The sequence below is a fragment of the Danio aesculapii genome, chromosome 3, assembly GCF_903798145.1.
Source record: "Danio aesculapii chromosome 3, fDanAes4.1, whole genome shotgun sequence".
Lineage (NCBI taxonomy): Eukaryota > Metazoa > Chordata > Actinopteri > Cypriniformes > Danionidae > Danio > Danio aesculapii.
Genome location: NC_079437.1, coordinates 55704414 through 55731913, shown reverse-complemented (window position 1 = coordinate 55731913; position 27500 = coordinate 55704414). Strand labels below are relative to the sequence as shown.

The window sequence follows — 27500 nt, the reverse complement described above, 5'->3', positions numbered from 1 at the left end:
AATTATTAAGGTAACTTTGTCAAAGCAGTCTTTTAATTCTAGCGTTGTAATGTCACCATATTATAACTGTAAAGGTTGGTTGGTTGGTTCTTATGTCTAATATCACAATAGAACACTGTAAAAAATGCTGGGTTCAACCCAATCGATTTGTGTTGAGACAACATAAAGTGATTTATTAGTTTTTACAAATTTAAGTGGATTGAACATAAAACAATTAAGTTGTCCCAAAAGACCCTCAATATTGTGTTGTTTCAGCTTATTTTAAATAAGTTGGTTTAACTATCAGCAAATGTAATTTTTTGAAGGAAGTAATCTCATATTTTGATATCAAAATATATCATGATATAGTATCTTTTCAAAACGTTGAATCACTTAATAATTTATTCAATTTTTTGTTACATTTTTAGGTATATTTAAAAAAATCTACTCATTCATATGTGCTCATATTTCACACTTTATTTAGGACATTATGGCAAATGTTTGATTACGAATGTAGAAATATGAAATGAATAAATATGAATGAAATGTAAAACACTTTTCAGAAACTAATGATTACTGGTCCAGCTTACAATATTGTTAAATGCTAAATCTAAACCTTGTGCTTTCATGATTGCAGCTTTCTTATAATGCTGTTAGTCATCTTTCTGTCTGCACATTACAATATAGACAAGCATAGTATGAAACAATTGACTTTTTATTGTGTCCATGCGATATACAGTATATTGTCATTGTACAGCCCAAGTTGGTTGTTTGGTTGGGTCGGTTTCAGTTGGTTGGGTTGTGTTGTTTGTTTCTGTTTAGTTTAGTTCGGTTTGGCGGGTTGGGTTTACTTCAGTTCAGTTTAGTTTAGTTTGGTTTGCTTTGGCGGGCTTGGTTTGGTTGGTTTTCTTTGGTTTGATTGGTCTGGTTTGGTTTGTTGTGTTGGGTTGGAATGGGAAGGGGTGGTATGGGTTGGTTTGGTTTGTTTTGGATGGGATGGTTTGGTTTGTTTTGGATTTGGGTTTAGTTTAGTTTAGTTTAGTTTAGTTTAGTTTAGTTTAGTTTAGTTTTGTTTGGTTTGGTTTGGTTTGGTATGGTTTGGTTTGGCTTGGCTTGGCTTGGCTTGGCTTGGCTTGGCTTGGCTTGGCTTGGCTTGGCTTGGCTTGGCTTTGCTTTGCTTTGCTTTGCTTTGCTTGACTTGACTTGACTTGGCTTGGCTTGTTGGATTGGACTCGGTTGGGTTCATTTGGTTTGGTTGACGGGTTTGGTAGGAATGGGATAAGATGGTATGGGATGGGATGGGATGTTTTGGTTTTTAGATTAGATTAGATTCAACTTTATTGTCATTACACATGTACAAGTACAAGGCAACGAAATGCAGTTTCGGTCTAACCAGCAGTGCAATAGCAGCAAGTGCAGGATATATGTATAAGTTATAAAGTGCAGTTATAGAAAAACTATGGTAATATTTACAGATGGATGCACTTTGAACATTATGTACAGGTTATATTAGCTATGAACAGGTTTACAATAAATGAATTTATGTACAGGATGCTATTAATAGCAGAAGTGTGCAGATAGATCAACATAATTACAAATGTCCGTGTGCGGTGGGTATGTACAGTTCAAATAAGTGAATCAGTGCAATGTAGTGCAATGAATATGTGCAAACTTTAAATGTGCAAATGTTAAATAGTGCAGTGATTGAGGGCTTGGGTTGGGTTGGATTGGATTGGATTGGGATGGGATGGTTTGGATTGGATTGGTTGATTGGTATGTAAGTGTTTCCTCTAGGATTTTTTCCAGCTGTGGCGGCTGGCCTTTTTTTTTTTTTTTTTTTTTACAGAGATCTACTAACTACCTGTGGCGTTATTTCAATGACAAATGTCGTGAGCACAGTATTAGAAGTCGAGATTGCATATATGTAATAGCCTACGAGCATGCGGATCTCTTTGCTTGCCGATTTTTTTTCTGCTGGTGCACAAAACCTCTTGCACGCCCCCTCAAATATAAGCGGCTTTAAGAGCGTGCAGATCTTCTTGTGCGCTCTCAAATAAACGCTGCTGAGGTGCGATTTAGTATGTTTATGTAACGAGTATGTCTGCAGCATTTATTAGATTTGCTAGGAATATTTATGAATGCCTCCGGTATTAATGCGGCCTGAAGTAAAGTAAAACGGCTATACGTCGTGTTTGCTGGCCTCACGCATCACGCACCTGTCAGTCAGTGAGTCAGTCAGTCAGCACGTAACCTTTAAGGGTTAAACAAATGACGCACAGCACTACTACGGTTACAGAAAAGTTTGCGCTGTTATAATTCACTTACCTTTTAATACATTTTGGTGCAATTATCACCCGCTATTAAAAAAATAGAATGTTTTGAATGAGAAGCTGTAATGTAGCCGTGGCGGGATGAATCTTGGCATGGCGCCCCGCCATGGAAGAATGAATGTAGCGGAAACCATGATGTAATACTTTTTAGGCATTAAAGTGATAGTTCACCCAAAAAAGTGTACTCATCATATATTCATTATTGGGTAGTTTATCTGGTAACACTTTATAATAACTACTAGTTAGAGGTTTTTAAGATTATTCAGAATGAGTAAGTAAATGATTTATAAACTATTGAAATCAACGTTTATAAATTTTATTAGTCTGGCATATACTAAAAGTAAAGTAAGAGAGTAAACGATGACAAAATTTTCAGTTTTGGGTCAACTAACCCATGGTGATATGTTCAGTGCTTCAATGCTCAATGTTTACTGTCATGAAAATAAGAAAACATTGTTTTATTAAATGTTATATGCCAGATGCAGTAAAAAAAGGTCCTGAACACTTTACCATAGCTTACAAATTATGGTTTATGTTGACAAAAGCCAAAGTCACTGAGGGAAAAATCTTTTTTGAAAGAAAGCGGAAATGTCTTTACTGCACACAATGCCTCAGTGGTCTAAGCTCTGATCTCTGTAAACACACACGGTGTAGGGAAGAGACTGTATTTAAGTGGCACTCTTTGAAGTCCTTCCACATTGTTTATTCCAAATAAAAGGAGGTCAGAGGTGGACTGGAGGTGTTTGGGACTTACCCAGAGAGGAGGAGAGTAAGAATATGTTGTTTTGTTTTATTGTTACAGATAGAAAACCCCAGATATCTGCGTGAGAACCCCATCCCGCTGTCCCCGGTAAGTGCTGACGGCAGCAGACGCTCCATGCATCTCCACAATTCCTGCCTAACAATTCAGTAACAACTTGGATTTTTTAAAAACATAAAGAACAAGGAAAAATCGCAAGAAATAGAATGAGTGAAACAAAAGATGCAAATTACATAATCAGTTTCAAAAGTATCAAATGATTAGAAACAACAGTAATGATCAACTGTTAATCATTAACTATAAAATATTATGGTTACACTTTAGTTTAAGTATCAATTCTCACTGGTAAATAGTGGCTTATTACCTGCCTATTATCAAGATATATTTTTAGTACTTATAAAGTGATCCTATTATATTTTAATTATCATTACATCTGTAGTAATACCAAATACCTAAACCTGAATACTACTTTAATACTATTAATAAGCACAAAATTGTGAGGAAATTGAGGTCAAAAGTCATAATTAATGGTTTGTTAATAGCTAGACTTAAAACTTAAAATAAAGTGTGACCAATATGATTAAAAACAAGTGAACAAACAATATTTTATACCAAAACAAAGCTTGTAGGGCATATTTTGAACAAAAATAATTTGATGATATGTTAAAAGACTTCATTTAGTGCAGTGGAGCCCCAAAATATTAATGAATTGCTGTTTTAAACATGTAGACTTTTATCTTTCAAACCATTAGTTTTTAATCATTTGTGAGTGATTATATGATCATATACACCACCTGACAAAAGCCTTGTCGTCTATCCCAGTTGTTCTAAGAGCAACAAATAATAACTTGACTTCTAGTTGATCATTTGGAAAAGTGGCAGAAGGTTTTTCAGATGAGTCATCTTTGGCCTGCATCCCAATTATCACAAATAATGCAGAAGACCTATTGGAACCCACAAGGACGCAAGATTCTCAGAGAAATCCGTCAAGTTTGGTGAAGGAAAAATCATGGTTTGGGGTTACATTCAGGATGGGGATCTGCAAAGTGGATTGCAACATCAACAGCCTGAGGTATCAAGACATTTGCACTGCCTATTACATTACAAACCACAGGAGAGGGCGAATTCTTCAGCAGGATTGCGCTCCTTCTCGTACTTCATCCTCCACTTCAAAATTCTTGAAAGCAAAGAAAGTCAAGGTGCTTCAGGATTAGCCAGCCAGTCACCAGACATGAACACTATTGAGCATGTCTGGGGTAAGATGAAGGAGGAGGCATTGAAGATAATTCCAAAGAATCTTGATGAACTCTGGGAGTCCTGCGAGAACGCTTTCTTTGCCATCCCAGATGACTTTAATAATAAGTTATTTGAGTCATTGCAGAGATGTATGGATGCATCTCCAAGGTCGTCAAAGATCATGGGAGTCATAAACAATATTAATTCTTTTTCCACTCCACCATGACTCTATATTCTACACTGTACATTATTTCTGTTAAGTGAGAAGCCTTTTGTCTAAGCAAAGTCAGACCTTACTGTTCTAATTTAATAATAAAAAATCAAGGCATGATCATATTTTATTTTGGTAAAATAAGCATAATCTAGAGGCCACTTCTGATACCAATTGATCAACTAGAAGTCAAGTTATTATTTGTTGTTTCTAAAACTTGGCGATAAGACTTTTGTCAGGTAGTGTATAAAAGTAAATATGATATAAAATAGTGTTATTTTTTTTTTTTTTACTTTCAAAATGACAATTGAACATTATATGTACATTGGATTTTATTTAAAAATTGAAACATTATGATGGATACTACTGTATGCATAGAAAATTATCTTATCTTTACCCAAAAAATGGTCTATCAAATAAAAGAAATTGATTGCAAATGTCTTCCATATTTAATGCTGGTAACACTGTGAAACTCTATTTGTAATTTTTTTTTTCAAACATAGATTTTAGTTATCAGTAGTGGTTCAAAAGTGCATCTGGCATCTCTTTTGTTTCTTCATCTTGAACATTTTCTTCATTTCTCATTTATATTAATAGATTTACAAGTCAACTCTTGGAAAAAGCAGCACTGTTTTAAGTGAAGCCACCCCAGTGAAGGCTGATAAGGAGGTAGGAACCTGATGTTCTCCCAAAGTGCTTGTGATGTGGTGTTATAGAGGTCTATTAGTCTCTTTATAGAAACAGTCACCTAAAAAAAGCTGAATTATGCAGTATGTAATGGCCTTGTATAGAATATTCATATTTATGTCTTCTAAAAAAAAAAGCACTATGACATGATTAAAGATCTTCATTTTTTTGGGTGAACCAAGTCTTTTACTGGTGATGCTTCTCTTCGGTATTGCTGTCTTGTTGAGGTTTGTCATCCGGCACGCTGTTCCACTTCTTAAGTAAATGCTGCATGATGGCTGGTTGCTTTTAATAAACTGAAAAAAATATGGCAATGCTGGTTGACAGCTTCACACACCTTACCAAAGCCAGCCTCTGTGAGTTCTGCTTGTTTAGGGACATCGACTTCTCCTAAGAGCTTTACAAACACTGTTTGTGATGACAGTTTCCTCCTGTATGTGGGTTTAAGCTGAAAATCCCATAGAACAAGCTGCTCTTTGATGTCATTTGACTGGTATTGTTGAATATACTGAGCGTGACCTGCTGTAATCACACTTCCTCTGGGAAGAGCAGTGCTCAATTAGGTCAACTTCAGTCACATGGCGTCGTCTTCAGCCATTTCGCAAACAGCCAAGCGCTCCTTCCAAATGCTCCTTAAGCCTTCAGGGCTGCTGTTTGAAAGATAAAGCCAGCATGCTAACTCTTTTTTTTATTTTCTGAGATTCTGAGATTAGCAGAAACATTGTTTTACTGTAAGCAGAGTAAAGAGCATCTGTGTGGTAATGAACAACAGGTGGCAGGAATGGCAGGCCAAGAGGTCCGCTTGAGTTAAAGTCAAGGCTGAAGAAACATTCCCAGGTAATGGGGTGAAGGGTGAGTCAAATGTTCCTCAGGAGTCGCTGGGCTTTGATGAAGGGAAATGGTGCATGAGTTGCTCTTCGCTGCCCCTGATTGAAATGACTGTGGAGCTGAGAAAAAAACATAGCTTGTATGCTTTCTAGTATTCGTCACCCACAGTTCTCTTGTTGTGTGTTCTTGGTTTAGCTTTTCACTTTCATCATTCTCTCGTTCTTTGGGAAAGCATGAAGGGTTTTGTCTTTGTTTCTTCATTAAAAGTTCACGTTTGCCACTTGGTTTGATTAAAGGTGTCGTATTATTCATTGATTCGATAAGTTAAATCATTCTCTGATATCTACATAGTAGGTATATGCCTTAGGTAAGCTCAAACAATCTCTAGAAATTGTTTTTATGCCCGTTTATTACGTCATAAAATACCTAAAGAAACAGAAGCTCCATATTGACCTTATTTGGAAGGGTCGTGAATATTAATGTGCTCTGCACTGATGCGCAGTTACTTTAACTCACTTACTCACACACACAAACACATGGCATGATGTACTCTGAAATAAACATGTGCAAAATAATCGTACTTCATCTATCAAAACATATTTTAACTAACAGTATGTGCCTTGTTAAATTGTTTTTTTGCTTAAGCAGCGGAGGTTTATTTTTCCTACGTAGAGAGAGTGAGCTGTCGAACAGAAACCACCTATTTAAGTAAGACCAGAGTAACCGATTTTGCTCCTGAGTTGTGCTGTGGATTAAATATAGGTTTAAACATAATTAAACTTGACAAAAGAAAGAGACAGAGATATATTGCGTTGTATTTTGATGCTTTAATGTAAATTAAAACACAGAAAGGAATTAATATCAACCTCTGCATTTACAGATGATGCTCAATAAATAGTTTTGCTTCAACTGCTTTTACTTGTGTATCTTTAATCTTCAGCAGCACATGTAACCTCTTGCTAGAATGTAATTCCATCATTCTGAGTTCATAATAGTCCAAAAGGCGATGATAATAGTTAAACATGGCAGTTTGTTCATGTTTTAGGTTGCTGAAAGAATCATTTGCTCCTTAATTTTTTCACGCTTTCACATGAGCTCAGGAAGTTTGTTATTTCAAATATAGATGCGAGGCGAACACCCAGACAGCAGCTGAAATCTCTCAGTAGTTATTCAGCAACCCTTGCCCTTTATCAGTGTAAATTAACATCCGCTGCTTCAGTCCAGAGTGGACATTTCAGCAAGACAATAATCCAAAACACAGCCAAGGAAACTCTCAAATGCTTTCAGAAAAAAAAAAATTCTGTGGGCTTTGTCTATCCAAGCTGATCTTTATTTTGTATTTTCTATTGGATTTGAGTCAGGTGATTGGCTGGGCCATTCTACAGCTTGATTTTCTTTCTCTGTTCAGTTTGTACAGACATTCATGTAGTTTCAAAACAGGATGATTTTCTTTCAAGTTATTTTTAAAGATGTAACCAAATTCTTTTTGAGGCTGCAGTAACATTCAGTTATTTCTAAATATTTAAAATTGTCATTACTAGCATAGAAGTTTATTTGTATTAATGTCTATGTTGAATGAAATAATGAAATAATGAAAATAATAACATGCTGAATATATAGCCCTTTTTACAGTAATTTGTTGTACACTCATTTACAGTAATTTGTTGTAATCATGCATGTTGTAATTGATTGACTTCACTATACAATTCCTAATACAACGCATTACTGTGAATTTTTGCAGTTAAATCCTGTATAGTGAAACTGATGTAATTTATTGTGAAAAATTACAGTAATATGTTGGGAATATCCATGATTCACACCCTTACAAAATCACCCTCAAGTAATCTGAATTAAGGATTTCTTTCCAATAGAGCTATTCAAACTATATATATATATATATATATATATATATATATATATATATATATATATATATATATATATATACAGTTGAAATCAGAATTATTAGCCCCCTTGAATTATTAGCCGTCGTTTATTTTTCCCCCAATTTCTGTTTAACGGTGAGCACATTTTTTCAACACATTTATAAACATAATAGTTTTAGTAACTCATCTCTAATAGCTGGTTTATTTAATTTTTGCCATGATGACAGTAAATAATATTTGACTAGATATTTTTCCAAGACACTTCTGTACAGCTTACTGTGACATTTAAAGGCTTAACTAGGTTAATTAGGTTAACTTGGCAGGATAGGGTAAGTTATTGTATAATGATGGTTTGTTCTGTAGACTATCAAAAAATATATAGCTTAAAGGGGCTAATAATTTTGTCCTTAAAATGGCTTTTAAAAATTAAAAACTGCTTTTATTCTAGCCAAAATAAAACAAATAAGACTTTCTCCAGAATGTAAAAATATTATCAGACATACTGTGAAACATGTCCTTGCTTTATTAAATATAATTTGGGAAATATTTAAAAAAGAAAACCTAAACATTGCAGTTCAGTTCAGGGACTTGATTGAGATGTCATCACCGTGATTGAGGAAGCTTTCTGGTGTTTATCCAAACACCGAACAGTCACCCAGATTCTCAAAATAGCAGGAATCACAGTCACAACCCACAGTGTGGCGCTAAAACTTAGCAGACGTTTTGTGAAACATTCCCCGAGGAATTGCGTGAAACCAACGCCGGGCAAAGAAAAGACAGAACAGCTGCTCTTGTCTCTTCGCTCCTTCGTCTTCATCTCTCCTCCTCCCACCCTTCCATCTCCGCTTCTGCTCTTCAAAAAGAGCAGCGTCTCTGTGAGTTTAACGCCAGTAAAAGCACCAATGTCATCCGCTTCACTGATTCCAGGGAATCTGAAAACCCGGAGGTGTGCGCTCGCCCGCCGCACCTTTTCAGACAAGAGTTTCAGAACGCCACTTGATGTAGTTTGACAAACTTTTCTAAAAGCACCAATTGAAGCTTCAATAAAAAGAAGAAGGAAAAAAGAGACAAGAAAAGAAAAAAGTGCCGCCCACGTTTGCATCTGTGCTGCCGGGATCTGTTTGACTGCGTGGCTTCAATCAGCGCAATCTTCTCTTTGACAGGTCTCCTGTGGTCTCGGAGCATTGCACAAGAAGGATCGTACGCAAAACGCAAGAGGCGGGGGCCTGTTTCTCAGGCTTGAGTGGAAGTAGGGCAGGTGACGGTGTAGCACACTGTGTGTTTTGCTCTTAGGAGATCCTTTTCAGGGCCTCCAGAGAATGCTGTCTTCAGATGAATTTTTGTGTTGGTTTAGTTTGGGAGGGTACATGAGGGCCAGGGTGGCACTGGCCCACTCAGACTGAACACTGGTCTACCCAAACAAAACAAACCAAAAAAAAACTATTATGCGAAAGCAGAAAAAAATCATCCTTTACAGCAAACATTTTATGCATATTGACCCTGTTCTTCACATACAAGCAGGCACAGCCATTGGAATCATTTTGGGTTGAGACTTCCAGTCTCATTCGCTTCCATTGATTTTTAGAGGATAAATCGGCGCGTGATGCTGTTTTCTTATTAAATTATTCTACTTTTATGTATAGTCATAAACACACTTGTTTGTAGAATGAGCAGTTTTTGTCGTTTATTATTCCTAGTCATTTCTCCCATAGGCAACTGAATCAGAAGTCTTAAAGGGAACATAGTTTACTTCTTTTTTATGATTTAATGATAATATTATGGTTCTTCTGAGTGTGCCAGTTTAGGTTCAGTTCAAAACACAATTCAGATTTTTTTATTATAATGTGCTAAAAAGTGTCATGTTGGGGGCGTGTCCACAGTTCGCTGATTTATGGGTGTGTTGCTTCACATGTAAATTAGTTTCGGCTTCCCGCCAATGTAACTAGGGGGCGGGGCCATGAGCTCACCCGCTCTGCGTTTGCTACAGAGTCTGACAGGCAGACGGAGAAGGAGAGAGAGGATCACCATTCAGTCGTACATATACGACTCTGACACAGACCAAGCAGAGAGTACAAAATCATATGTGTCTTTGTACAGTTTTACAGCCAACTGTGTGTTTCAAGTGCCGAGCTTGTACACAGAAACCAATAACCACGCACACTGAATTAACTTTGACTGAGGCACCGGATGCGCCGCTCGAAGCCGCAACACACCAGACACTCTCTGTAGCGCGGCAGAAACATGAAGTGTCCCGAATCGTCCCGCCACGCATTTTTGAATTCTAAACATAGGTTTCTGCACTGGTCCGCGGCGCCCAGCCGTCGACTTGAGTGTACCCTGATAGAAACCTATGTTTAAAATTCTAAAACGCATGCTAGTTAAGATCACAGGGAGCTTCTGGGATCGCGAGAAATGCAAACGGCTGAAGTATAAGGTAGACTCAATGAGAAGTACACATGTTTGCAAACCTACCTAAAGATACAACCAATAATTCCGATTAGAGCGATAATGTGGAGAATATTGCTCTTGTGTTGAGCCCAATGAGCCTTGCATCTAAAAATAGAGCTAGGGTGTTCCTTTAGTGATATTGCTTCGACTCATGCTGAAAATGGCGGACGTGAATTAACAAACTGAGGATATGATGACGCGCCTGTCAATTAATATTGGTGGGCGGGGGGACCGCTCTCCTACGTCAGGTAGCGGTCTATTTGAAAACAGCTCCAATTGGTAATTGTTGTTAAATTGAAAAAAAAAGCACTGGGTGTGCTTATATCACCCCAATATGACAGTCAATACACCATACATGCACATATGTCTGTCCAAACAGCTTGAAAAGTAGATTTTTTACCATAGGTGCCCTTTAAAACAATCGCAAAAACGAGCACACTTCCGCATTTCAGAATAAGGTCAATAACACTGCTTTGTGACTACATGCGACATGTCACACAATAAAACGTATCTTTTCCATATTAAAATTAGTTTTTCTCCCTAACCATCTATGATGACGTTGCATGAAATTTCTATTTTATAAACTGTTTCTATTTCTGCAATGTCACAGCAGAACAACAGCATATATCACTATGACAAGGATCTCAGGTACAGATTTGGTGTTAAATGCTACCAATGTGGGTTTAAAGTCAGCATAAACCAAAAGCGGTTCATATTTAAATTTTTTTTTTCATATTGTGACGCAGTTCCTAGAGTAACAGAATATTAAATGAGAAAACAGTGAACGTGGCTTGTTTTTTTTCAACTGCGAGCTGATTGGCATTTCATTGAGAAAGATCGGGAAAAGGGTTTCAGGAGAGTTATTATATCCTAACAGACACCTCCTCCTAGCCATTTCTGTTTGTTGTCATAGCACTGTCAAATCTGACAGACATAATCTGGGAATTTAACTGAAAACAATCAGGACGTGCTATTGTTTTTCTTAATGATGTGAATGCGCAGATGTGTTGTAGTCTGATGTGAATGCGCAGATGTGAATGCGTCTGAGTGTTCTGATTGGCTAAAGTAGACGTCTCACACGAGCGCGTTCTAGATGTGAACGCGCTCTTTCCGGCAATTTTCCTTTTGTGTTCACACAGTGCAGCATTCCGGCAAATTACCGGTAATCTTACAACTTCTCTTTCCGGAAAATAACCAGAACGATTTTACCGGTATTTTCAAAAGGGGCCTGTTCACACATATAGCCCTTTCCGGAAAATTACCTGTAGGTCTGTATGTGTAATAGGGGCTATTGACACTGAGACAGCGCTTTAGGTAAAACCGAACCACTTTGATGACAGATTTTGGTATGATTTTATAATATGTCCTGTGAAATGATGTTATAATACTTTATAATGCAAACATTTTGTTTCTACATGATTTAAATTTATTAGCATGAAGACACTGGATTATAGCAGCTATAGTTTTACTGAAATAAAGTGGGCATCTGTGTGCAGAATACGATGTACTGTTGTACTGTACAGTACATTGTCACCACTGGCTTGCTTGGTTTGGGACTTGTGGAGCCTCTCATCAATGGATTTGCTCTTCAGTGTTTGGTCTTTCAGCAGTGAAAATTAAACCACACTGAACTGAACTCTGAACTCTGAAAACTGAACTGATACAGTTTTAATTTACTAGAACTTCTGTTAAGCTGCTATGACACAATCTACATTGTAAAAGCGCTATGGAAATAAAGATGAATTGAATACAGTATGCATTTGAGACGTTGAGATGTACTCCTATGAAGGATCTGTTGTTTCTTCTACATAGGGAAGTTTTGGCCAAAGCTTTAAAAAATGTACAAAAATGCCATTATCACAATTGTATTGAGCTTCTCTACAACAAGATCCTCCGCTCGTGATGGTGTGAAGCTTTTGAGATGCACATACAAAAGAAAAAAAACATCTCTCTCGAGTTGACGAAAACCTCCTGGGCTTTGTTCACATTTTTGATGTGTAAATAAATGCGTTGTTTATGAGGAACACAAGAGATGTCTTCACTGTTTGAATATGAAATGATGCTGCGGTATATACAGTACTAGTGCTAAAAATAGTTTCATAATATTTGCGTTAGCGTTCCATCCAATCACATGGCACAACCGTTGGCTCAGTGTTTAAACTGACTACCAGGTCTGCTTGTGTCATTTTAAAATGTCAATAAAGAACATCCATTGGATTTGGTTTGAATGATTGCAGGACTAATAGAAATTTGTTGATAAATATATGATATTAAAGGAGTAGTTCACCCTGAAAGAAGGTAGAGTCTGTCAGCATTTACTCACCGTTCACTTGTTCAAAACCTATTTGAGTTTCTTTCTTCTATTGAACAGAATATAAGGTATTTTGAATATTGATGGTTGCTGGATTCCATTGGCTGTTTCTCAATATGCGTTCTTGTCAGTTCTTGCGTTCTTGTGTCCTCGTGAAACGTCATCAACCGTCGCCGAAGTACTGTTCCCATTCAAAGTTCACATCTTGCCAAGTACAGATAAAATTCCCGGATGTGGACTTGCTCTGCCCCTTTTGCCAAGGATGCATAGAGAGGTGACTTGTGCGAACTTGCGAAGCACAGGTATCCCAGAATGCATTGCAGCATAAGCAGTGAAAGCTAATGGCGGAGGAGAAAACCCGCACGGTTTTAAAAATACTCCTCTGTTGTCACAAAATAAAGTTTTAAGAGTTTTTCAGGTGAGAATGTAGTTGTTTTAAACTCGAATCGGCAATTTATTTATAGATATAGTGTGTCTTTGGCGAGACTTATGCGGACTCTGAGCCCCAGCCTGTCAGCGGGAGCTTCGTCATCACCTCCCCCGCCGAGAGCAGCTTCACATCAGCCAGTCCATCACAGATGTACCTCTGGATGTCATCTCTCCATTGTAGTTAAAACGTGATATTTAATACATCTTGTGCATATCTAACGGACAGTTTTTGGTCTTTTAAATATATTATTTGTTCTCAGGTGTATTATTTTGGCAGTGTTATTTTGTTACGTTTTATAATTGTCTTTAATTATGTTACCGTGTTGTACACTGTGTGTCTTTGTTTAGCAAATTGCTTAACGTTATCTTTTCCTATTATTCACGTCTTGCACTTTATACTTGTATAATGTCCATTGTAGTTTATTAAATCTGATAATAAAAGACAGGAGTCTGTGTATAATAACCCATTTCACTTCACATTTATGGTAATTTACGTTTATATTTTCATAAATCAAAAATATTAATTCATAACATTAATATAATGTTAATTATAGAGCCGTGCTTAATGTAAATAAATCATTTTATTGTTAATGTACAGTGAAACTGATGAATCCATGGTGAAGTAAGTGACATTATAAAGTACACTGCTGTTCCATTTGAAGAAGTACCCGATTGCATCCTCTGTTGTTTGTTCTTCCAAGTCTGAACTTGGCAAGTCTGAAATTCCAAGGACGCAAGTCCGAACTTTGCGTACTTGGTATTGAGAAACAGCCATTGACTTCCATAGTATTTTTCCTCCTACAATGGAGTTTGGTGTATCCCAGCAACAAGCATTATTTATAATAACCTTTTTTTTCATTCAGTAGAAGAAACTTATTAAAACCACATAAGGGAGAATAAATGATGAGGTAATTTTTCAGCATTTTTTTTTGGGAGAACTAACTCTTTAAAGTAGGGGTGTCCAAGCTCAGTCCTGGAGGGCCGGTGTCCTGCAGATTTTAGCTCCAACTTGACTCAACACACCTGCACAGATGTTTCTAGAAAGTCTAGTAAGAGCTTGATTAGTTAGCCCAGGTGTGTCTGATTGAGGTTGAAACTAAACTTTGCAGGACACCGGCCCTCCAGGACCAAGTTTGGACACCCCTGCTTTAAAGCAACACTGTGCACTAGGGCAACACAAAATATGGTTACAGTATCAATATTGCAATGTGCGCATCCTCAGTAGTCACATGGCAGAATCTACAATGTTGAGGCAGGATTTTACATTGATCAAGAGCCACAAATGAATATGTGTGATTTTTGGAGAAATCATTTCATGCATACAGTTACTACAACCCCAAACCAGAAAAAGTTGAGACAGTATGGAAAATGCAAATGAAAAAGGAAAGTATTGATTTCTAAATTTACTTTGACTTGTATTTCAATGCAGACAATACAACAAATATTATTTAATGTGTTTCTCATGATTTATATATATATATATATATATATATATATATATATATATATATATATATATATATATATATATATATATATATATATATATATATATATATATATATATATATATATTTGTCCAAAATAAACATGTATTGCAGTTTTGGTTCTTGCAACACATTTAAAAAAAGTTGGAACAGTAAAGCATTTACCACTATTTAGTAATGAAGAGTTTCAGGTGTAATTTTGTCCCATTCTTCCTGCAAGCAAGTCTTAGGGTGGGTAAAAGTACAGGTTCTTCAATGTCACATTTTGTGCTTCAAATGCTGTATTGGAGACAGGTCAGGAATGCCAACAGGCCAGTCAAGTACCTGTATCCTCCTCCGCAGCCAGGACTTTTCAATAGCCCCTTTCACACAGTAATACCCGTAAATATCCGGAAAATTACCGGAAAATTACCGGAACGACTTTACCGGTAAATTCCAAAAAATGCTGTTCACACAGACGAGGACCTTGCTGAATTTTTCCGGAAAAGAGCATTCACACATCCATACCGAATTACCAGTAAATTCTGACATCATTAACCAGAATTGGTTTATTAGAATAATGTATCCAGTTGCACAAAATTCAACCTAATAAAATGTAAGATTAGGGCTTAGAATGCCAATTCTCTCACATTTCTGTATAACTTTTTATAAAGCTCTCCATACAATGTACTGATTCTGTTCACATTTACACTAAAGACAGACTTTTTAAGAGGAAGTTGTAATGGAAAGTTTCCATGTATTTGTAATCAGCATGTTGATGGGGTATGTTTTCCACCAGTGCCCACTCCAGTAGGGTTGCTCTTTGCTGTCAGAGTGTGTTCTAGCATGCAGCAGAAACGGCCTGTGGCTCTGTGAGTGTTCTCGTGGCCTAGAACCGTCTGCATCTCTTTACTCCGGCCGTACGGTGCCCTGCAGCGCATCTGATAAGCCAGTAGATTGTGTCCTGCACTGGTGGCAGCAGTTGAAAGCCCTGATCAGCAGTCAGCCAGAGGGCTGGGAGGCTCAAACACAAATCCTGCTCATGCCACATCAAAACATGTTTCCCAAAATACACCAGAAGAAAGACACAGCTTCTGGAATGACCAGCAGCCCTAGTGACGGAACTTTCAACAGCACTTTTTTTGTTTGTTTGTGTGAGCGAAAGTGTGTGCGCTTGTCATACACGTGTGTGCTTTGCATTATTTGCGTGGGTTTGTCAGCTTGACGAGGTTGGGATGCATGTTCAAACAGGCCATTAAAGAGACTGTTGAACTTTTGATCCCAGACATTTTTTAGGCATATTTAAACCTGAGGTTGTTCTTGATGAGGAAGGGTAATTATAGTCACTTGCAGTTAGGGAGTACAATCAAGAAATAGTTTAATGTAGTGGGGGAAATAAGTATTGAACACATCACCATTTTTCTCAGAAATCATATTTCTAAAGGTGCTGTTGACTTGAAATTTTCACCAGATGTTGATAACAACCATAGAAATCCATATATGCAAAGAAAATAATATTAATTTGTTTACAGATGTAGTTAGTGTGTAATAAAATGAAATGACACAGGAGAAAAGTATTGAACACATAAAGAAATGGAGGTGTAGAAAGGCAGTGAAAGGCCAGACAGCAGCTGAAATCCCCCCTTCGTCATTGTAAATTAATATTAGCTGCTTCAATCCAACATCTACATTAGCAGGATGATCAAGATGAAACCAGAGTAGACATTTCAGCAAGACAATGATCCAAAACACAGCCAAGGAATCTCTCAAATGGTTTCAGAGAAAGGGAATCACGGTGTAGAATGGCCCAGCCAATCACCTGACTTAAATCCAATTAAAAATACAATAACAAAGACAAGACCCACACAACCATCAATATTTTCACAGTCTGTTAAAGTCTGTGAAAAACTCACACCTGAGCAATGCATGAGACTTTCTCAATATGAAGGCGCCTTTAAGCTGCCATCACCAAGAAAGTCTTTTATATAAACTATATACATATTTTTGGACCATGATTTTTTTTGTTAAATTTTGGCTTTGGTACTGACTAATCTAATGTAAATGTACACATATATTATTGTAAAGCATCCTACAGAATATATATATATATATATATATATATATATATATATATATATATATATATATATATATATATATATATATATATATATATATTCTGTAGGATGCTTTACAATAATAATATGTGTACATTTACATTAGATTAGTCAGTACCAATCTAATATATATATATAAAAGGTGAAAGGTGTACTTATTTATATATAACAGAAAATACTTTACACTTGTGGACTGTTGGATATTTAGGCAAAAAATGTTACAGTAGAAAACTCAAACTCAAAGGTTCAAACTCAAACATCTGACAATTAAAATATTAAGTACTGAACAATTAAATAATTTTTTTTTAAAGTTATTGTGGTTTTATAAATAAGTAAATATATATTTTAGTTTTTACAAACTTAAGTTAATTGAACATAAAACAATAACGTTGTCTTCCCCCCAAAAAAACTCAAGAATTGTGTTGTTTCAACTCATTTTAATTAAGTAGTTTGAATAGCAAATGTCATTTTTGACTGAATTTAAATACTTTATTTTCAGTTTATAACTTTTTAAAAATAAAACATAGATGCAAATTGTGCAAAATATCTAGTAGTTAATCTAGTAGTTAGTCTAGTAGTAATTTCTAGTAGTATGAATATGCGCTTGAAGCAGCACAACATGATTTGAAGCATGAAGAGAAGATATTGATCAATTGTATCCGTGCAATACCTTATTAAAGGTGCTGTATGTAAGTTTTTGATTCTTCTAAAGCATACAAATACCATAATATGTTTGCTGATATTTAAGAAACGTGCTAAGTGAACATTCTTGTTTATCTGAAAAAAACAATCCTAAAGTCAGATATTCTGCTTTGAAAATGTGTGTTATTATCAGAACTCCTGTCTTTACTTTGGTCATTTAACCCACCCAATGCCAGTTTAGCCAATTAAATTGCAGCACCCCGAGTTGCCTTTGTGGGAAAACAGCGCTTTTATTCATTCAGTCATGAAGGCTCTCGAAGTATGCACCCGTGACCTAAATGCGACCTCCAGTGGACAGTAGCAGACTCTGAAATGAGACGCAGATTCAGATTTTCACATGAGGTGGTTATTAATTAGTAAATAATATAAATATTATGAACATAAACATTAGGTGAGCAGGTTATATTGTAACCCCGTGTCATAACAACACGCTACATGACAAGATTTGCAGTGATAAGCAATCAAGGTGTTTGCACCAGACGCAAAACGACAGAAATTTAAATACAGTCATTCAGCAGCACAGTGCACTCACTGCACTCCAACGAAATGGTAAGGTTTATAATATAATTAATACATATTAAACCTCTTTAACGTAATTAAAGGTACATGCTGAATCACTGCTATTTGTTGGCTTTCACAGTTGTAAAGTTCAATTTCAAATGGTTTATTTTGTTTTCAAGATCTGAGGTGAACTATCTGCTGCTGCTTTCAATAGTATGGCGATAAAGGCCATGTAAAATGGCATTCAAACTCATTATTAGCATTTAACACTGAATAAAGCACATGAGGCGTACCTGAGGTGATCATTGTCAGTTTATCCTGTTGTTCAACTGCGAGAAATAGAAGCCGTTTCTAACATATATATTTAAAGTGTTGGTTAGAATAAAAACTTCTTTGAATATGGAGAATGTTCCTTTTATCGCGTGCCATTGCTTTTATTTAGAACATAACTTAAATCACTGAAAACTGGAATGTTCAGCTGCCAGTTAAATAGGATGTGTAAAACAATGAAGATATTTGCCATCAGTTTGTCAGATTAAAGTGATAGTTCGCTGAAAAGTCTGTCATCTTTCTTCTGTTGAACACGGACTAATATATTTTGAAGAATGCTTATAGCTGGCATCCATTGATTTCCTTTCTTCCATTGAATCATTTGTTTATATTGTCCTGTTTTTTGAGAAGTTTTTGTTGGACATGCATGACATGACCAGTCAACACAATTTATGCATATTGGGTTACACAATACCCCAAATAATATGCCACCACCCTTCTTGTTTTTCTTCTGTATTTCTCTGTTAAATAGTTTAACTGCAATCAGCACAATAATGTTTGTATCGATTTAATTTGCACTTCAAGATCCCCAATCGTCTTCTAGAGGGTAACATGTTAAAAGTGTCCTGTAAAACATGTCTATAATTGGAAACAATTTTCTTAGCTTGTCTTAAATCAGCTACCTCATACAAAGTATTAAAAGTTGATAAATCAATTATGAGAAAATTAAGGCCCTTAAAAGGTATTAAAAAGTCTCAATCGTGTTTTTACGAGATCTTAAATTTTGTTCAAGCGTTGTCCAAAGTGTTTGACTCCAAAAAAAACTAAATATATTTATTACAAAAATAAATATATTATATATAATATATTTTATAATATAGTATACAATATAATTTGTTTATATATATTATAATATATTAATATATAATAAACAAGTGTTTACACTTGTTATATAGCTTCATATAGGGCTGAGCAGTAACCTCAAAATTTTAATGAACTCTAATGTTAATCTGCACTGTGTGTGTCCTAATCTCATAAGTTATTGTTTTGAATCAGCTATCAAACTGCTAAAAGAAATGCACTCATAAATCCTTTAAGTATAATCAGAATTGGAACCAGAATGATTCATTCTGTGAAATGACACTACTGAATTCATTGGGAGCATCCAGTGTTTAACTGTCTTTAATGTGTTAAATGCTAATGAAGACAGTTCAACTGTCATTGTGTGCAGTTGCATTTTTATCTTTCTGTATCTGCTGTTTCCTGTCCAGTACTAATCATCAAAGTCGTCATCATTTCATAAATGCCTTGGAAACATGCGGTTTTGTGTTTGCTGTGAACATTGGCTGATTCTTAACTGACTCTTTCATCGAGTAGTTTTAAAAATTGTGGACATTTTTTAATCGCTTTGATGTGCTTTGTTGATATACTGTAACTCTACTGACTCATTTACGACTTCCTCTTTCTTTCAACCAAGATCGTATGCTGATGCAAAACCATTAAAACAGCCTGCTTGGAATTAGTTATAGCTACAGTGTTAACGTCACTGATTTGAGCTTGTTGAGATACAATCGCCATTGAGATTAACCTGTGCTGATGAATGTCATTGTAAACTGCAAGATTATGCAGAGATTGTGCCAGAACTTTTAATAGGCAAGACAAGGCAAGTTTATTTATACATAAAAACAGATTAAATGTGTTATAACCAGTTATAAAAGAATGAAAAAGAAAGGAAAGACATAGTGGGATCTGTCGGACATAGCGCAATGCTCATTCTGTAAAGGCAGAGCTAAACGGATGTGTTTTCAATCTTGATTTGAATATACCTGAAGCTAGAAAAGCCAACCTGCTTTATTTCAACGGTCAGCGAGTGAAACACAATGATGAAACACATAATTCTGTACTTTTTATTTGCTGCTGTTTCATTTCATCTGTTTTTTATTCATAGGTTGAGTTGAGGACTAAAGTCTTAGAGGCCAAACACCAGGAGGACACCCTGAGGATGCAGCAGAAACATGATGCAGAGATACAGAAGGTAAAAAAAGCACATCGTTGACTCTTTTTAGATAAACACCTTGTTTTTAGATAGAAAGCTCTTTTTAGAGAATTCTTATACATTAATGGCATAAACAGTACAACAGTGATGTCCGGGAGAGAGATTTGCGTTATATTTGCTTTTAATTATCTTATAAGCTTAATTAAACATACAAAATATGACAAGAGTAAATCACAAAATTTGTCCAAGGTATTTAATTTTATCGGTTAAATATTACTAAATAAAAAATACTACAACCCTAAATCAGAAAAAAGTTGGGACAGTATGGAAAACGCAAATAGAAAAAGAAAGTAGTGATTTCGATTTCAATTTTTATTTATTTTTTTAAATAAATACATACTCCAATTTTGGTTCTTGCAACACATTACAAAAAAGTTGGAACAGTAAAGCATTTACCACTTTGTAATGTTGCCATTCCTTTTCACAACACTTAAAAGCCGTTTAGGGACTGAGGACACCAAATGATGAAGTGTTTTAGGTATAATTTTGTCCTATTCTTCCTGCAAACAAGTATTAAAGTGGACAACAGTACAGGGTCTTCGTTGTTGCAGTTTGCGTTTTTAAATGCATCACACATTCTCTATTGGAGACAGGTCGGGACTGCAGACAGGCCAGTCAAGTACCTGTATCCTCATCCTTCACAGCCAGGATTTTAATAATGTGTGCAGAATGTGATTTTGCATGGTCTTCACTACTTTCTTTTTTAATTGCGTTTTCCATGCAGTCCCAACCTTTTCTGGTTTGTGGTTGTAGTTTTCCACAGTTAAATTATATTTAAAAAATCCGATTTTTTTTTTTTTTTTTTCAATGGTAAACTACCATATTTAATTAATTTTAACAGTTTTAATACAGTGTTTACTTACATCTCCACATTGTACCTTTGTTACACAGACAAAAATATAACCAAAACCAGGTAGTGATGAGAAAGTCCCTACCCGCAGAATGACAATTCTGGGCTGAAACCTGAAATTCTGGATGCACTCGGCTGAAAACCTAAAAATGTAAAAACAACCATAGTAATTTCCACAAAAGAACATAAGATATATATATATATATACCAATCATTCATCTTCTTTGTTGCTGGTTTTTTGGTATTGGGCGGATATTCACAATTTGGTATTCACAATTCAAAGTCCAGCATTCAAGTATTTCCATCTAAATTAAGATTTTAGCAAATCAATTTGAATGAAAGCAGACAGCACAGAGTAACACTCGAAATGGTGAGTTGGACACTAACACACTATATACCACACCAGTTTATAGTGCATCAGATGCTGTACGCATTAACTGACATAAACAGGACTAGGGAGATAAGGAAACTTTCAAATGCTTGGTCAGTCTTTTGAAGAGCAGATTAGTGAAAGTATATCCACACCAAACTTATTCTAAATCTCCAACTCAATCCCTGGTGACAGTTTATTAACCACTGGCTGACATTTTTAGTTGCAACTTATAAAATTTGGTAACCAAATTGAAAATCCCAAGGTAATATGCTTATTGCACAATGTTTTTTCTTCATAAACATTAAATGAGAACATGAGTAGATGTTGAGTTTAGGATGACAAGTATGTTGATGACACACAGATAGACTGCTGTTTCACTGCTTTTAAGATACTGGTTTTATTATCATTATGTCAAAGAAGGATCAACAACCAAACAGGCAATGTATTCTTCCTGAAACTTAACAATCAGCATGTCCTATGTCAGTATCTCCTCTGTGACTTCCACGTTTATTGTCTGTTTCATTCATTCCCTGTGACAGCACACCTTCTGCTTCAGTAAAGTCTATTAAATGTCCCGGTCTACAAATGTCTGTATGTCCCCACACTTTTATTAGCAAAAACATGATTTTTGGCAGACCGTTGTCTTTCATGACGTCTCTAAAAGCCTGTCGGCCTCTGGACCTCATCCTCGACACTCTGTTACGACTCTGCTTTGTGTCTGAAAAGAGCTCTTTAAGGAGACGATGGGAAAATGTTGTGTGTCCCTAAATGTTTCACGAACTTCCCTTTAACCTCCATAACGCCCCCTCTTTCCCTCGCTCTCAGCTGCAGGCTTTCATCTTCCACAGGCGACCGACTCGCAGGATGATGAGCTTAGCAACAGAGTGCACTTCTGACTAACAAAAAGCAGGATAAATAATCCACTGATGGGCTCGCTGACTTTTCAGAGGGAGAAAATAACTTTTGGGAGGCATTTTCGCTTTGAATGATCTTGCATCTATGCTCAAATGAAGGACCAGCTCTGAAATGGTCTGCGATGTCCAACCTCGCTTTTCTGAATGCTGGCGTATTAGGCTTCATGAGAGACCATCACCCCCAACCTCATGAGAGTACGTTTGAAAATAGGAGCTCTTATTGCGGCCCCTTTGAAGACTATTCCTCTTTAGGTTCTCCAAATGGGGATTGGGTAGTAGCTTTTTGTGGATCTCGTACCTTCATTTATTCACTGTCCTTCAGCATTATGTGAAATCTTAATTGGGTCAGATGTTTTTTCATCTGCGGTCATGTTTGTTTTGCTCCTAATGAGCACTGTTGTTTGGTTCTGAAACACTCAGATGTTCTACTTTCAGAGAATGTCAATATTTACTCAGGTGCATCTTTCTTTGAAGACCCTATAAACACCAAACACACGCGGCGCGGAGCTGTCTGTTGGTGGGCTCGATTGAGTCCAGGGGCGAATGGACCGTTGCACGTGCCCTGTCATGTCCTCCAAGCCGTTGATCTCCGTAGGGTCCTTTGAGATTTACAGACCCCTGGTTGCAACGCCGCTGTCCACTCTCGCTGAGACAATGGCCGACAGCCTTTGAACTCCCACTCGGACACAGGCGGCTTGTAGAAGGTCAGGCCATCAAAGGAGTTACAGCGGTCTGAACAAACGGCTCTCTGCTGAGCTGCGGTCGCATCAGATAAAACACATTTCTGAAATGCCCGCCCACCTCCCACCCCACCTTGAGCCCAGCCATCTTATCGCCCACAGCTCAAGGCACAAGACTTGGCCACCGTTTGGGAACAGGCCCAACAGATCTGCTGTTTGTTTGGAACTCGCTAAATACGGGTTGCACTTGCCTCCCTCCCTCTCTGCCACCGAGTATTTCTAAATTCTTTGGGTTCATCGAAATCCCGCACTTTGTCACACAATGGCTGGATTGTTGAAGACTTGCAGAACCGGTCCACTGGAGTCTGAGAACCCCCTGCAGAGGTCTTTGGGAGATGAGGGACAAGGTCATGAGTGAGTTCCTCAGAGCTGCATCTCAGGTCCTCTCAGATACCGGCAATGCTCATTCATGTTTCCAAGAATCTGGAATGTTAACACTCAACATGCCCATGGGACACATCAGAAAGAATGAGTAATTCCATTTCAGAAAAGGAATTGCTTCATTTCCTTTTATCCATTTCCCCCCCTCCCCAAAAGAAATTCAGTGAGTTACTTTTGCATATATGCTTTGCATATTCATTTGGTCTTTTTCTTTGCTACTAACATTAAGTTGTGGTGGGGATTTTTATTCGTCCAAGTGACTTGCTTTCTTTCATTGGTGCATTTAATTTGTGTTTTGTTGTTCCTGTAAATACGTTTGTTATTGATTTCACAAGTCATGAAAACTACAAACCAACAAAAAGCTCGCAAAAGTATTCAATAAATAAATACAAACAAGCTGTGCTTTAACCATTGTCTTTACTGTAAGAATTAAATGCTATTTGTTTCTTATGAAGTCACTTTACCCTGAAGTCATGACTGCACACCAAATAGTTGACCATAGAAAACATTATAACACTACTTAATGATTCATGAATCACTCACCTGTGAGAAATCGTTATAGTACTTTAAAATACTACAATTCCACATGTAAAAACATGGTATTATATCTAGCAGGTTTTCAGATGTGGAGCAAGCATAGCTGGCTAATAATGCACTATATTTCATGCACGCAAGGATTTCCACAGTGACAATGTGCTTGTCTCTGCTGACATCTATATCCAGACAAGGTTTTGTCCAACATAAGCATAGTGGTTGACATAGGCCGGCAGGGTACAGGAATTATAATAATTGATGTCATTTCCCCATAGCTCGCTAGGCGGAAGAACACTATTTGCTTATTTATGTTATGTTATTCAACTACTTTCATAAATTCAATCACTGTTGGTCAGCAGAACTACCTGCAGAATGAACTACCTTGTTAATTTTGTACCATTTTGCGTACTTTGATCACGAAGAAGTGCCAGTTCATTCAGCCAAGATGTTCAAACTCAAAACAGCGCATTAACATTCAATATGTTCATCAATTGATACAGTATTTTTATGCAAATGTATTCTAATTATATGCAGTTTGCTCATGCTATGTTCTGTCTTTGAAAGAAGGGATCAAAAAAGCACTTCTTTCGTCACATACAGCCCAAAAGAAAGCTCTGTGAGCGAAATAAAAAAGATAAAAATATGTCAGTGCATGAAAATGAATGATTTGTTTTGTTCCAAACCCAAACACTACTTGTCAGCGGGGTCATGGGTATGTCTTCTGAAGTGGTCTTCCTTTCCAGAGCATAATGTGAGATTCATACGGGTTTGTCATCCTCTGCTTTAAGCTTACGCTACTGTTACAGATAATATACTTAAGCAAAAAGCCTCCGCCGAAGAAAGGGCCAAAAATGGGGATCTTGCCCACCACCCTCCACCCCCTATCCGCTAAACGTTGGCTTCAAAGCAGCAAATTCCAGCATTCAGTGACGCAGGAGAGGGCGAGTTCCTTCATGGTCATGCTTGTGAATAAGAACATTATCCTCTGTAATCTGCAGCCAGCATTAGCTTGTCATATGGAAGCACCACAAACCTCTATTTAAACTCCGTTCCCACTGAAATGTATTTATGGCTCTAGATTAGCTGGAGAGTCTGGGACATAAACGTTCTGTCATCTGTCATCTCAGTGTCACGAATGTTTCGTGTTTGTAGTGTTGTTGGCTAATTCAAACATCACTAGTATTGCTCATGCTTTGGTTTAGGGATCTGAACAAATCTCTAAAGGGTGTGATGCATCAAGACGACATTAAAGAAGGCAACTGTGTTGTTGCGTACGCCTGCATGGCCCAAACAATTGCTCTTGAATACACCGCAAAGACTACAGCCAATTAGGAATTAAACCTTCCATACCAGCAGATGGCAGTAGTCTGTATTTATAGTTGACTATTTATATTTAAAAAAGCAGATTGCAATGTGTTAACTCATTCACTAATCCCAAATCATAACCTCATTCACTATTTCCTACATTTTTCACTAATTAAGTCCACTTAAAGGACTGAATGAAAACAAGTGAATCGGACTACTGAATGCACTGGAAGGGATGCCATTTTGTTTGTGCTTAGATTCAAAAAACATCTTGGTATGTTCCTTAGCCGACAGCTAGCGCTCTGCAACTCTCACATGGTTGCACACTGAAGCTAAGCAAGGCTGCACCCAGTTAGTACCTGGATGGGAGATCACATGGGAAAGCTGCGTTGCTGCCGGAAGTGGTGTTAGTGAGACCAGCGGGGGAGCTCATCTTGTGGTCTGTGTGGGTCCTAATGCCCCAGTATAGTGAAGGGCACACTATACTGCTCAGTGAGCACCATCTTTCTGATTAGACATTAAACCGAGGTCCTGACTCTCTGTGGTATTTAAAAATCTCATACAGTTCAAGTTACAATTATTAGCCCTACTTTTTAAAATAATAAAACGATGATTAACCCTTGTGCATTTCAAATTTACTGCCTTTTGTTATGTAAGGGATGAAAACCTCTACTAAATTAAACTGTTGTAAAAATACATTAGATAAATATTCTTTAGTTTTTTTGGCATAAATCTGTTAATCAACTTCAGTCCTGATCAAAACTACTAAATGTTTTTAAAAAATTGCTGGATTTTAACTCTTTAATTGACAAATTCATAAATGAAGTCACTAATTGGGTGAAAAAAAGGGACAAAATGGCGTGTTGTCAATATAAAAAGTAATCGTTGGCTGGACTTTTTTTTACTTTTATCACATCTTTTCATCGTGGACATGTGAAAGATTAGTAAAAACAAGCCCTTTGATGCATTGTTAGTTTTTGTGGAGCATACGATTTTCATTTTTTCTCCACAATTTAATGTTGGAATGTGTTTTTGCCACATTGACTTCTATTTTAACCCAGTTTTTTGATTGCAAAACCATAACACCATATAATTATGTATTTTTGTTTGTTGCTGGTTTTCCCAGCAGGAAGAGGTAAAATTAGTAATTTCTACTGTTGATCATCAGTTGTCACCATTAACCCGTTAGATTAGGCCTGTTCAAAAAAAAACATATGTTTTTGGATTTTATATGTGTCTGTGAGTGTGTGAGAGTGACCTTTACGCACTTACCTTGTTGTGTCTTAGAAAATCAAAATATGCATTTCAGCTCTCAGAACTACATGGAGTAAACAAAAACAATGACTGTGTATTTATGCACAGGCTGTCTTTTGATGTTGAAAAGTACAGACTAAACAAAACTAAAGACTAAACTAAATAAAATCTTTCACATGCTCAAGACTGTGGTAAAAGGTAAAAAAAATACAGTTCACAATTACTTTTTACATTGAAAATGCATTATTATTTTTTTTTTCCACCAGATCGGTGACATCAATTATTAATTTGGCCATTAAAGGGATAAAATCATGTAATTTTGTAAGCAATTTAATAGTTTTGAACAGGACTGAGATTGATTAACAGATTTATGCAAAATAAATTGAAAAAATATGTATCTGATGCAGATACAGCAGATTTGAGCAGTTTAATTTATTGGATGTTTTCATCCCTAACACACTGAAAAAAGTGTTGCATGCAAAACTGTTGCAAACAATTTATTTGTGTTGAATTTTAACAAACAAATTAAATTGAGCAATGTTCAACTTAATTTGATTGTTTAAATTCAGCCAAAATAAATTGTTTACAACCACTTAACATAAAAAAATTGAGTAAATCCAAGGAATCATCTTTGAATATTTTTTTTCAGTGCATAACAAAAGGGAACTAAATTTGCCAAAAGTGTATTGCTGAGTTTTTTTTTTAAATTCCCAAAATATGTGTCAAAATAAGATTTGTCACCAAAAATTATTCTGCTAACTGAAACACAGAAAATTTACCAAACTAAAGGCTCGTATACACCGCGACGCTTTTCGTTTTCGTTTATTATCAGCTTTTTTTTTAGATGTTTTTCCACATTTAAACTCAAGTGACTTTCACTGGCGTCAGGCAGAAGAGTATGCAAAATCACTCATTGATGTTAGATGGTGCTT

General features: G+C 36.5%; 1 protein-coding gene across 1 annotated transcript in view; it reads left to right on the top strand.

Annotated features, from left to right (window-relative positions):
• The window catches only part of cep112 (centrosomal protein 112), a 313987-nt gene that overhangs the window by 35414 nt on the left and 251073 nt on the right, over positions 1-27500 (top strand). The window contains exons 7-9 of the mRNA XM_056454261.1: positions 3112-3159; positions 5114-5185; positions 20110-20196. Of these exons, the coding sequence (XP_056310236.1) occupies positions 3112-3159; positions 5114-5185; positions 20110-20196 (207 nt within the window). The remainder of the gene's footprint in view (positions 1-3111; positions 3160-5113; positions 5186-20109; positions 20197-27500) is intronic.